The sequence below is a fragment of the Bos indicus x Bos taurus genome, chromosome 7, assembly GCF_003369695.1.
Source record: "Bos indicus x Bos taurus breed Angus x Brahman F1 hybrid chromosome 7, Bos_hybrid_MaternalHap_v2.0, whole genome shotgun sequence".
In the NCBI taxonomy this organism is placed as follows: Eukaryota; Metazoa; Chordata; class Mammalia; order Artiodactyla; family Bovidae; genus Bos; species Bos indicus x Bos taurus.
In genome coordinates this window covers 29349515-29362698 of record NC_040082.1, presented here as the reverse complement: position 1 = coordinate 29362698, position 13184 = coordinate 29349515, and the positions used below count along the sequence as shown (strand labels likewise).

The following is a 13184-nucleotide window of genomic DNA, read 5'->3' as shown; positions in this document are numbered from 1 at the left end:
AACAGGCAGAGACAATACTTTGCCTACAAAGATCTGTATAATCAAAGCTATGATTTTTCCAGTAGTCATGTACTGTGAGAACTGGACAATAAAAAAGGCTGAGCACTGAAGAACTGATGCTTTTGAACTGTGGTGTTGGAGAAGCCTCTTGAGAGTCCCTTGGACTGCAAGGAGCTCTAACCACTGAATCCTAAATCTTAGTTAAAGGGAATCAACCCTGAATATTCACTGGAAGGACTAGTGCTAAAGCTGAAGCTTCAATACTTTGGCCACCTGATGCCAGGAGCTGACTCACTGGAAAAGACCCTGATGCTGGGAAAGATTGAAGGCAGGAGGAGAAAGGGACGACAGAGGATGAGATGGTTGGATGGCATCACCTACTCAATGGTCATGAGTTTGAGCAAACTCCCGGAGATAGCGAAGGACAGGGACGCCTGGCCTGCTGTAGTACACAGGGTAGCAGAGTCAGACACGACTAAGCGACTGAATAACAGCAACAAATGAAAATGTAAGTCCCTCCCGCTACCAATTCCAAGAAATGTTTGCCTAATTTTACGATGAGGTCCAGTACAAAGACCATTTCTTAGGGAAGCCTTTTGGGCCTTTCCCATCGCCAAGGATCCTCTCATTCGTCTCCCCCCATTATGCCTTGCGTTCTGCACAGCACAGATCGTACACTCTTCATCTTCGCGTCCCCCGCGCCCAGCGCGTGCCCTTCAAACACTGCGCCCTCCACATTTACTAATTAGCCACCTTTCCCAGAGCTGAGGTGCACCGCAGCGCCGGACAGGGACACGACTGCTAGTAAGCCAATTGCTCGCCGGAAGTGACGCACTGCAGGGACGACGTGCTTCCGGTCCCTGGTGTCGCCGTCTCCGCCGCAGGGGGACGGGTTTTTTCTGGCCTGCTAACTCCGCTGCTCTGGAGGATCCTTTCCTGGTAAGAAGCTGCGCGTTGGGGGAGTAAGGCCCGTTCCCTGGGGCCCGGCGGGAGGGCGCAGGAACTGGCAGCGAGGGCCCCCAGCGCCAGGTGAAGCTGAAGCACCGCGCTTCGCGGCGGGCCCAGGGGAGCGCGGGGATCCGTTTCAGCTGTAGTTGAGTAGCCGCTTGGGCCGGAGCGTCCAGCCTCACTGGGGCCGGTCGGGCGGAATGGACGCGACCGACTGGATACTCAGAGCTCCCCCAGTTCCTTGTTCTCAGGAGAAGGATCATCCATCTCCCCTTGAACGGCCCCATTCCCCACCGTGACAGCCACAGAATCTGCGGCGACGAGTGTGCGCGCGTGGTGTAAAGTGGCGTGCAGAGTCCCACGCCTGTTTATTGGCTCCTCCCCACCGTTTGTGTTGAAAGGATGTTGTGGCCAAAGCTGAGGTTTTAACACTGGTTAGTGCAGGGGATGCTGCCCTAGAAGGGAGCGTGCTAATAGTCGGAAACGATGTGAAACAGCTGGGTTGCTGCTGCTGCTAAGTCACTTAAATTGGAAGTAGATTATACTCTGATTACAGGAGTAATCAGAGTATAGACAAGAAACAGTAGAGACAAGAAACAGACTTTTGGACACAGTAGGGGAAGAAGAAGGTGGGATGATTTGAGAGAATAGCATTTAAACATATACTTTACCGTATGTAAAGTAAACCAGTGAAAGCTTGCTGTATGAAGCAGGGAACCCAAAGCCGGTACTCTGTGACAACCTAGAGGGGAGAGAGGGGGTGAAAAGGGGGTTCAAGAGGGAAGGGACATATGTGTACCTATGGCCCATTCATTTTGATATATGGCAAAAACCATCACAACATTGTAAAGTAATTATCCTCTAATTAAAAATAAAATTTAAAAAACGAGGTAGACTCGGTATTATCATGTGACTGTAAACGAGTATGTTTTGCTTATCAATCTTCCGGAAGGAGTTGTAATGACAACTTCATGCTTAAGGACAAGATTTGTGTATACTTACTAATTTGCTGTACAAATTATTTGTGATGAAATGGCAGATGGTGCAAAAAGATTGGAAGAAAGTAGACCTGGGACTTGGAGATAGGCAAATAAACTAAGAAAACTGCAAAATTTGGGAAAAGTAACTTAATTTACTATTACCATGTGATTTCATTTTGGAAGTAATTTGGTTTTTTGCTGAGTTGTTTTCCATTGAAGCAAGTATTTATATCTGTGTGTGTTTTTTTTTTTTTTTTTTAATGCTTTTTTTTTCTTTTTAACTGGAGTGGTATCTTCTCTGGCAAGGGCTAGATTTACATTGCAGGTCTGTCTATGCAGCATGTTATAGAATTAAATATATAGATCTCTAAGTTTTTAAGTTAAAAAGTCTTCTAATAATTAACACTCAACATATGGGTATCATTGATATAGTGATATAGCATATATCTTTAGTTTCATTTTTTTCTTTGAAATGATGACTATGCTTGTCTTAAAGATTGATACACCTCTAATGAAGCTATGACCAGGTGGGCACGAGTCACTACCACACAGAACAAACGACCCTTTCCTGCAACATCATGGGAGGACTTGAAGAAGGGGTCCTCTGAGGGACAAAGCCAAAATCTTCCAAAGAGTAAACAACTTGAAGCCAATAGGCTGTCCCTTAAAAATGATGCCCCCCAAGCAAAACACAGAAAGAATAAAAAGAAAAAGGAGTATTTAAATGAAGATGTGAATGGATTCATGGAATATTTAAGACAAAACTCACAGATGCTTCACAATGGTGAGGTGATAGCAACAGACAGTCAGAAAGTAAGGGAAGAAATTGAAGTTGCTTTAAAGAAAGACAGTCGCCGGGAAGGAAGACGATTAAAAAGACAAGCAGCAAAGAAAAATGCAATGGTAAGATTATCACTTCTCTCACATCATGTTGTATGGTGGGAAACTTACTCATATGCTCATATACATATTTTAGCAGAGTGTGATTGTGGCTGTATGCTAGTCTTAGATGGCATCTTTGTGAGGGCTAGCAGTAACTCTAGGATTTCTGTTTATATGCTCTTATATGCTACATACTTGATGTACTGATGAATTATCACAATACACAAAGATGGCATTATCTCCATATTTTGGGTAGAAAACATGAGTGTGCATATATATATATATTTTAATTTCTGCATTCCCAACACCTAGATTTTAAGGTGTTTCAAACCCAGGAAATGAAATACTGGTATAATTCTTTCCCTTCTCTAGCAAGAGATTCTTCTAGCAGGGTAATATATGAGAATCAACACTTGTTGCTATTTTACATTTTTATTTTTTAATAGACTTACTAAATGTAGAGCATTGTTTGCAACAATGTAGACTTGAAATGTTGCAGCTTCCATAAATGTGGTTTCTATTTGCAGGGTTATTTTTATGCAGTATCATATTTGGAGAGTCTTTTGTAAGATTCTTTTTTAAGCTAATACTGATAAAATATTCCTTATGAATAAATTGGGATAGAAAAGAGAATCATTTCTATTTGGATCAAGATAGTCTTGTTTAAATTGTGCAGTTATTTTAAAATATTTTAAAGTCAAGTTAATTTAACATGAAGATAATTTTAAGATAATTTTAGGACTTTTCTGGTGTCCAGTGGTTAAGACTCTGTGCGTCATTGCAGGGGGCCCCAGGTTCAAGGTTTGATCCGTGGTCAGGGAATTGCATCCCACGTGCCCCACCCAACTAAAGATTCTGCAGGCTGCAAGGAAGATCGAAGATCTCAACAGCTGCAGTTAAGACCCAGCGCAACCAAATAAATAAATAAATTTTTTTTTTTAATTTAAAGATAATTTCTTTGACATAGGCAGTGTGATTAATTGCATACTTTTTGAAAAAGTTTAGTATCATGACTTTAAGGGAATATTTATGTTTTTAATTAAGGGGAAAGACATTGTTTTTCAAAACAAAAAAGGAATTCTTTATAATAAAGCATAGGCTTTAATACTATAAGGCTTGTTGAGACCTTTCAATTCATTTTCTTACTTTTCTTAGTATCTCAGACTAAGCATCAGTTCTTAATTGTTAATTAAAAAATGATGAACTGTTTTATCCAAAAACTTTTTCCAGTTTAAATAAAATGTCTTAAATATCTACCATCTTCGATTATGACTGATAATTTTATTTATTGCAGCAAAAAAATCCTCCAAATTGCTAGGTATTATTTAAAGCATCAAAATCATTGTTCAATGTTATGCTGGAGCCAAATAATTCACCTTAGAATAATACCTTTAAAATGTGCATATATTTTAAGATGAAACCTCTGTTTATAAATATTAAGGAACATGTAAAAGATATAAAAATTATAAAGTATAATTTTTGGTGTGAAATATATCTTATGATTTGAATCACAACTTAAATGGAATCACTTGACCCAAATTCATTCTATGACGTGAACTTTAAAAAGTGAAGGTATTAATTTTGAGTGATAATTTTTATGCTTATTGCCTGGGTCTCCTCCAGAAAACTCAGTTTAAGATACAGACATCCCCATTAATGAAATGAAATGTAATGAGTCCATATTTGCTTAATTCTTTTAAGCAATTACCTCCTGCAAAGATTTATAACTTTGTCTCCTAGACTGATAGATTTATGAATAGAGGGTTTTCAAAAGCAATGAAACCCTTTGAAAATGACGTTTCTTACAGTTTAGGAGAATGTGAAACACTTTTTTCTACAGATGAAATACGGAGAGTTCAAAAAACAGAACTAGACAGCTTTAAAATGGGATGGTTTTTTTGATGACTAGAATTAATAAAGCCAGTGTTGTGTTGCAGTGTGGAAACTCACTTTTTGTTTTCTCAGGTATGTTTCCATTGTAGACAGCCTGGCCATGGGATTGCAGATTGCCCTGCTGCCCTTGAGAATCAAGAAATGGGCACTGGAATATGTTACAGGTGTGGATCCACAGAGCACGAAATAACCAAGTGCAAGGCTAAAGTAGACCCAGCTCTTGGTATGTTGTTGTTTTTTTCCTATCAGTTTTTTTATTTGGTTAATGACCAAAGTGGCCAGTAAGTAACCAACTGGTTTTTTCATTGCTGACAGGGTTTGTTATGAGTGTGTTACTTAATAGTTTGAAATCAAATGTGATTAAACTTTAAATTACGTAACAACAAATATGTTTTCTTCTCAGAGTGTTTTAAAGTAATATGAATTACACTATATATATATAGATAGATACAGATAGGTATCTGTATCTATCTATGTTGATATATATACACGCACATCCATACATGTATATAACTAAACAGGAACTGTTGATCATTACAGGTGAATTTCCTTTTGCAAAATGTTTTGTTTGTGGGGAAATGGGGCATCTGTCCAGATCTTGTCCTGATAATCCCAAAGGACTCTATGCTGATGGTGAGTACTGTTACTCTTGTATGTTGAAAATGGTGGTGAGTTATCATGCAGTTGTGATTTAATTTACATTTAAACAGTTTTTAAATTCCTGAATAAGTGGCAAAATCTCTAGAATTTCATTATTTTTATCAAGCATTATCCTATGGTGGCTTAGAGGTAAAGAATCCACCTGCAGTAAAGGAGATGTGGGAAACGGGGTTTGATGCTTGGGCTGGGAAGATCCCCTGGAGAAGGAAATTACAACCCACTCCAGTATTCTTGCCTGGAGAATCCCCATGAACAGAGGAGCTGGCAGGCTACAGTCCATGGGGTCTCAAAGAGTCGGACACAACTGAGCAACTGAGCACACAGTCTATGTACTAGACTTGGTGTAATTTAAGTTGATATGTCAAATCAGAAAAAGCTGACCTCTATATTTCAAACTATATGTACTTCAGTATCATTTGTGAGAATATGTTATAAATATCTACTTTTAAACCTAACAAGCAAAAAGATTATTTCTTAAACTAATATAAGATTTAAAAAATAGTGTGGTGAATTTAATCTCAGTATAGTGTAATATTTTGGGTAGAAGGGTTGGTACTCACCATTCTGGATTTTTTTTTTTTCTTAATGTTTTCCTTAGTTTATTGTCTGGCATGGACCATGTAACATTCTTACCTTTGGCTCAGCTAATGTCTTAAGGTGCCCACAATAAAGTCTGTGATATTTAAAGCTTTAAGGAGGAGGTTGGCATCTGTTAATGTGAGTCATTTATTAATGTGATGCTGGTACCATTAGGTTCTAGACACTTCTAGTGTCATATCCTGGATTCCCTTGCAGAAGTCCAGTGAAAAAGCTTAACTTTGGAGTTAACACTAGTTATAGTCTCAGCACTACCACTCACTAACTGTGGGACTTTGGCCAAGGTATTTAACTTTTCTCATCTCAGTTTCCTCACCTGTGAAATGGAGATGAGAAAATTTTATTTCACTAATTCTAAGATGCATGTTTGTTTTTTTTTTTTACATTTTAATATATCTGAACTCAATGTATCTTACTATTGGTGGGTGTTACATAATAGGCAGTTTTTTTTTTCCCCAGAAAGGAATGAATGATATATCTTATAATCAGTGGTGTCTTAGATTTGATGAATTATGATATTTTACCTTGAAGAGTTATGAGGATTAGAGTAATTATTAAAGTGCCTCCTCTGTTTCACTGTGGCATCTACAGCAGTAAAGAGTCTTGGACCTGAAAGATACTCAAAAGTGTCTTTCAGTTTTGAACTTAATAAACAGGCCATATAATATGGCTAGTGAGCAAAAATGCCTTTGTATGGCGAACCAAAATGACCAGATATAAAAAGTGTGGCAAGGGGAGTAAGTCACAGAAAAGTATGAGTTAATCCAAGTTTATACCCTGTTAGGGTCATTTTTTGAGAAGTCATTTGATATTATGAGCATGATCATGATAATGCTTGACCATTAAGCAATAGTGTTTGACTATTCAGTGAAAGATTCCTTTTAGAAAAACTCATTTTAGGACTGTATTGTAACTCACAGTCCTGGGATGTTGCTTAAAGTAGGCAAATAGGCATTTTTACTAGAGTTAGGATGCCTGGCAGATAAAGGCACTGATATAAAAGTTAATTTCATTCCTTTTGTAACTACTCACGCCCATCTGACCTGTATAGCAGGGCAGTGGTCTGTATCCTTTTTTAGGGGGATGGGGCATTGATCACTAAAGAATCTGATTAAAAACTGTGGGCATTCTCCTCAAAAAATGCATCTGCACACAAATTTTTCATAGTTCACGAGCCCATGCCTTTCTAACTGTGGTTAAGACCTAGGCTTCCATGCAATGGCTCCTGGACACTCTAGAGAACAAGTACCTTTTGTCATTTCTCACTTTCCCACATCTCCTTTGAAGGTCAGGGACAAGAAATGGTGGGTTGATACAGTTTAGTGCTCTATGAGGTTAAGAGGAATGGAGAATAGACTTATTAATAGGAATAAGTCGTTCCTATTCAGCTACCTTTGCAGCTAACAAGGTTATGAGGACCAAACAAAATATGAAAGTGCTTAGAGACATTAAATGCCCTACTTAAGTATCAGAGGTTTTCAGTGACTTTGTTTTTTTTATAGGTGGTGGCTGCAGACTGTGTGGCTCTGTGGAACATATGAAGAAAGATTGTCCCGAAAGTCAGAACTCAGGTGAGATCTCTGGGCCTCCTTTAGAAGGGGTGAGATTGAATATTCCTCTGTGTTTTTGTTGAATTTTGTTATTAACAACTCCCTGAGGTACAACTGGTTTTAAGACTGTCTGGTTTCCTGTTTCAGTAATGACTTCATCATTTCTTTATCAGCAGTACTAAGTAAACATTAGCAGCTGTTCTCAGGTGGGAAAAAAAATGATCAGTAAGCCCCGGAGGACCCTGATTTTATAAAGCATCTTATTCATAAATATTTGTGTTTGCTAACTTATGTGTTTAATAATAACAGCCAATTATGTTATTTAAAAATATTAATTTACTAAGAAATTGAATAGAAAAAGTTGCAGTATTGTTATGATTGAGAATCCTCATGTATGTTCTGAAGTCAGAAGGATTCCAAGTTGGTTGCAAAAACTTCCAGAAATATTCAAATTGTGTAATCCACATAGTATCTGGCCAGTTTATATTTTTTTCCTGACAAATAACTACCGTTGGTCATCTAAAACTTCATAAATGTTCAACAAACCTAAGACAGATATTGGGGGATGTGGAGACCATTGTTAGATTAGTTTGCCTAGATTAGAATGATGACAATCTGTGTGTGAAAGGAGGCAAGACAGTAGGATAGCCCAGTAGTGCTTCTTGGAGAAAAAGCACATTTCTTTCTATATCAAATGGTCATAGAACTAAACAAATAAGTCTGCCCATTCTTACTTCCTACCCCTAGCATTTGAATTTGAAAACCAAGAGTTCTTGTTTAGACTCTTGTCTAGAAGAAGATAGTCTTTACTACATTGTAGGCAGTGAGATTGAAATGAGAAGTGGAATTTGAATTCTCCTTCTTGGGAGGATTGCCACTTCCCAAATGACAAGACTGACAAGCAGATGTTGTATAATTTCACAGGTGGAATCTTGTGCATTTAAAACTGATGCTTCATAAGTCTTGCTGTTTACGGTCTCTTGGAATTCATTGACTCTATAATGATGAACTCTGGGAAAGAATGAAAGAGCTTTCTCATCAACTTGTGCATTGCAAAGCAGTTGCTGCATTTCCCTAATTGGGATGACAAATTGCCCGTGTACTCTGAAATCAAGGGTTATAATCAATTACAGAATTGCTCACTTTGCTTTAGTGATGGATTCTTCTTTGTGATTATTCATGTCAAAACTAGTTCCTTTGCTAAACCAGTACCAGTCAATCTAGGTGGGTATATTTGATCACTGTCTTTCTTACATTTTGAGGTTTCTGTGTCTTTACAGATCGAGTGGTCACAGTTGGTCGCTGGGCAAAGGGAATGAGTGCAGACTATGAAGAAATTTTGGATGTGCCTAAACCACAGAAACCCAAAACAAAGATACCTAAAGTTGTTAATTTTTGATGATTAGTACTGTTGTTTGTTCAACATTCTGAACTGGGCCTGCTTTACAAGTTGGAGCTAGACTGTCCCTTGGAGGCCTGTATTATAGATATCAGTATAATTTAGGTGTGATCAAACCAGTGTCCATCAAGGGGCACTTCTCCCATTGTCTCCCATTGTTTGGAGAAGATCACTGAAAAAAGTGTAAGATGTTTAAAATGGATTTTCTAAAAGAATATATTTTTGACCTATAGAACTTAGGTGTAACTAAGTGATTATATACCTGATTGTAACAATCATTTTTTTCTTAAAAACAAAATTATGCATTAATATGAACTATCCCTAAACATAGGGTAACTGCTTTGCATTTGGAAGTGAATTTGTGGTCCTGTTGTTGGTTCAAAGTATCAATTTATCATTATGTTAGAAATTTATTTATAATTGCCACAAAATGTATTTTTAAAATAGTAAATAAAAATTCATTTGCTATTTACCTAGTTTTATGAATACCTAATTTTGGATTGAATGAGCCTTGGTAATGTCCATGTAACAATCTCTTTGGAAACATGATCTTTTATGAATCCTGAATGAGATTAATTTCGATTAATGTTTGTTTTAGTTTTGGCATAAAGATTTACAAATTATTGAGGTTAAAATAGAAGAGTACCTCAGCTTAATAGCAGCTCTTTCTTTGCCCCTGGTTTTCAAGAGAGAGATTCCAGCCAAAATTCAGTTTGGGGTATTTAACCAGAATGATGATGGCGTGTAACAGACTGTCTATCAACCTTAATAGCATTTTGTTCACATGTTTTAGATGAGTCAGGGTGAGATTCAGGCATCATCATAATAGAGTTAGAACACTAATCAGAGACCCATTAGCTTCTTTGTTTGATTTGATGAATACATGCATACTTAATACATACATTTCACAAGGCTTAAGGCTCCCATTGTACTGTATAATGGAATGACTTCGTTGGATTGTGTGTTTCATTTGGAATTTTACCTGATTGGATGCATTTGTAACAAAAGGAAACAGCTGTGATTAGTTACTGATGTTTTCAAAAGCAAAATATTTACCAAATAAGGAACACTTTTCTGTTTTAATGTCTGTACATCTCAATATTTCTAATCTTAATAAGAGCTGTTCTTTTTTTTTTTTTTCAGCAACAGAGGAAAACATAACCCAATTTGGCTCAGCATACCAAAGCTTAAGGAAGTGTCATTTTAAAGGAATAGCACAAGCCATGCAGCTGGAAAAGGATAGTGCTGTCCTAGTCCTTCAGCCTGAACATGCCCAGATTTATCTCACCTATCCTATCTGGAGCAAAAGGCTCTGGAAAGTAAAAAACCCATCAGCTGCAAGCTAAGTCCGATGCTTTTTATATAGTCTTCAATGCAGGGATGTCCGTTTTTGTTTTCCTTGTGGTTACTTTGTTTCCATTTTAAGGATCTATCTACAGTGAAACTAGAAATACATTTCAGGTGCCCAGTGTAAGGTTGGAAAAGTGTGTGGACGCTTTGTTGAAGGAACTCACCAGAGATGGAAATTCTGATGTCCTGAGAGATTGCAGGTTGCTTACTGTTGGTTATTTTCTTAACGACAAATGCTGAACGAGGAAGGCACACATTTACTTTTTCATTGTAGATTTCCCAAGGACAAGGACCTACTACATTTTTGGTACTCTTTCAGGCACTTGAGACTGTGGCAGTGAATAAGACAGATAAGGCCACATGCATTCTGCTGAGGCTGAAGAATGGAAGGCAGACTTAGGCACAAAAAATATATATCAGAACTATCAGTAAAAATAATATCAGAATGTCAACGTTTATAACATTTTATAAATATTTTGTTGAATTCCCTAAGACTTAGTCGTTAGTACTCTTCTTCCTTCTAGTCCTTTGGAAATGTCATCTCTTTTTACAAGCTTGTCTTTCACTTCTCTAGGACTGACTCCTGAGTCTCCATCTAGTCCTAAGATCCTTGGTTTCAATTCTGTGTGCTCACCTGCCTGCTGGACACTCTTAATTGGATGTTGTACTAACACCTCAGAGTAGCTTTAAATTGAATCACTTCCGCTGAGGGGAAAAATGAGCAAATTTCCTTTCTTGTCTCCATTTTATTTAGTACAATTATATTCCAAGCCTACAGGCTCGAATCTCAAGTTATTCTTTTCTTGACATTCCCTCACCACACCCCAGATTTGACCCTCTCTGACTTTCTTTAGGCCTCTCCTTGGCAGTCTGCATAGTAAAGAGTCTTATGACTAGCCTTATAGGAAACAGCTTTTTCCTCATCCCAATAACTTTTCATTCTCTTACTCTAAATTTTCTCCATAATGTAAGTCCCTGCCTAACACTATTTGTCCCCTCTCTGCTGGATTATAGGTTACATGAGGGCAGGAATTTTGAGTCTTACTCAGAAGTGCTTGGTGCATACAAAGCATTCACCCTTGTTGAAGGAACGAATGAATTAAATGAATATGTGACAGAATTAGACTTAACAGAGAGATGACATGTGGCTGGATAGCTACTTTAGATTGGAAAATCAAGGGAAGGCCTCTGAGGGGAAGGCTTTTAAGCTGACATCTGGATGACAAGAGGGAATCTGTTATGAAGATAAGGAAAAAGAATGCTTAGGGACAGAAAATAGTCAAAGCTGTGAGCTTGCCATATTTGAGGGTCAGAAAGAAGATGTGATCTTTTTGACTGACTTCCTTCACTTAGCATAATGTTTTCAAGGTTCATCTGTAATATTCCATTGGTACATAGGTATACAGGGAAGTATTAGAAGCCTTGGATATCTTGATGTGAGATATTAAGTAAGGGCAATGATACTGAGGAAGGAGCCTGCTTGGTGTAGTTGAAAACTAGCAAAGAGGCCAGTGTGGTTGGAAGAGAGTTGGGGATAAGGTAGTAAAGATCAGACAGTTAACAGGGGTCACATCTTACAAACTACCAGTTTCTGCCACATAACCACCAAAGTCAGAAGCGTATGGTAACAGTGCTTATTTAGCTCATGCCTGTGAGTCAGATCTCAGTTCAGTTCAGTTGCTTAGTCGTGTCCAACTCTGCGAACCCTGAACTGCAGCACACTGGGCCTCTCTGTCCATCACTAACTCCCGGAGTCGACCCAAACCCATGTCCATCGAGTCAGTGATGCCATCCAACCATCTTGTCCTCTGTTGTCCCCTTCTCCTGCCCTCAATCTTTCCCAGCATCAGGGTCTTTTCAAATAAGTCAGCTCTTCATGTCAGGTGACCAAAGTATTGGAGTTTTCAGCTTCAACATCAGTCCTTCCAATGAACACCTAGGACTGATCTCCTTTAGGATGGACTGGTTGGATCTCCTTGCAGTCCACAGGACTCTCAAGAGTCTTTTCTAACACCACAGTTCAAAAGCATCAATTCTTCTGCGCTCAGCTTTCTTTATAGTCCAACTTTCACATCCATACATGACCACTGGAAAAACCATAGCCTTGACTAGCTGGGCCTTTGTTAGCAAAGTAATGTCTCTGCTTTTGAATATGCTGTCTGGGTTGGTCATAATTTTCCTTCCAAGGAGTAAGTGTCTTTTAATTTCTAGGCTGGGCTTAACTGGACAGCTCTGCTAATCTCAGTGGGGCTTGCTTATATCCATAAGAAGCCTGGTTTGGGGTCAGCTGATCTAAACTAGGCTCAGATGAAGCAGCTCTATTGCTTGTATCTCTCTTCCTTTTCCTGGGACCAGCAGACTAGTCCTGACCTGTTTTTCTCATGACAAAGATGTAAGAGGGCAGGTCCACTTGCAAAAACATCTTCAAGACTTTGATCACATCATGTCTCTTGATGAAGAGGTGGAATAGTGCACTCCATTGGCAGAGCTGGGGATGGTGGCAAGGGAGTGAATATTTTTGAAAAATAATTGAATATACCATATCATACCCCAGAGTGTTATAAATCTTTGGCTTTTACTCTGTGATATGCAAAATTTTTTACAGGTTTGAAAGGAAATGTGACACAATCTGATTGCTGAGTTAAGAGCGAAGGGAGGAATAGGAATAGAAACAGGTTATATTTCAGATGATAGAAGACGCTGTTTTGAATTAGGGTTATAGAGTTGATTAGAAGGAATCAGGTTCTGATTATATTTTTCACATAGAGTTGATAAGATTTCCTGAAGGAAGGATTTATGAAGGGAAAGGTGGCAGAATTAAGGGATCTGTTCTGGAAGCGTTGATTTTGAGATGACTATTATCTTAGTGGAAATGTCAACTAAGTAGTTAGATATACAGATGTGGAGTTCAGGAGAGTTTAGGGC

General features: G+C 38.3%; 1 protein-coding gene across 1 annotated transcript; it reads left to right on the top strand.

Moving 5' to 3' along the window:
• Positions 1-828: 828 nt before the first annotated feature.
• On the top strand, positions 829-9476 carry ZCCHC9 (zinc finger CCHC-type containing 9). Its single transcript, XM_027545699.1, has 6 exons — positions 829-939; positions 2425-2831; positions 4776-4926; positions 5244-5336; positions 7463-7531; positions 8791-9476. Exons 2-6 carry the CDS (start codon positions 2448-2450, stop codon positions 8907-8909), a joined length of 816 nt encoding a protein of 271 aa, XP_027401500.1. The 5' UTR covers positions 829-939; positions 2425-2447; the 3' UTR covers positions 8910-9476.
• The last annotated feature ends 3708 nt before the right edge of the window (positions 9477-13184 follow it).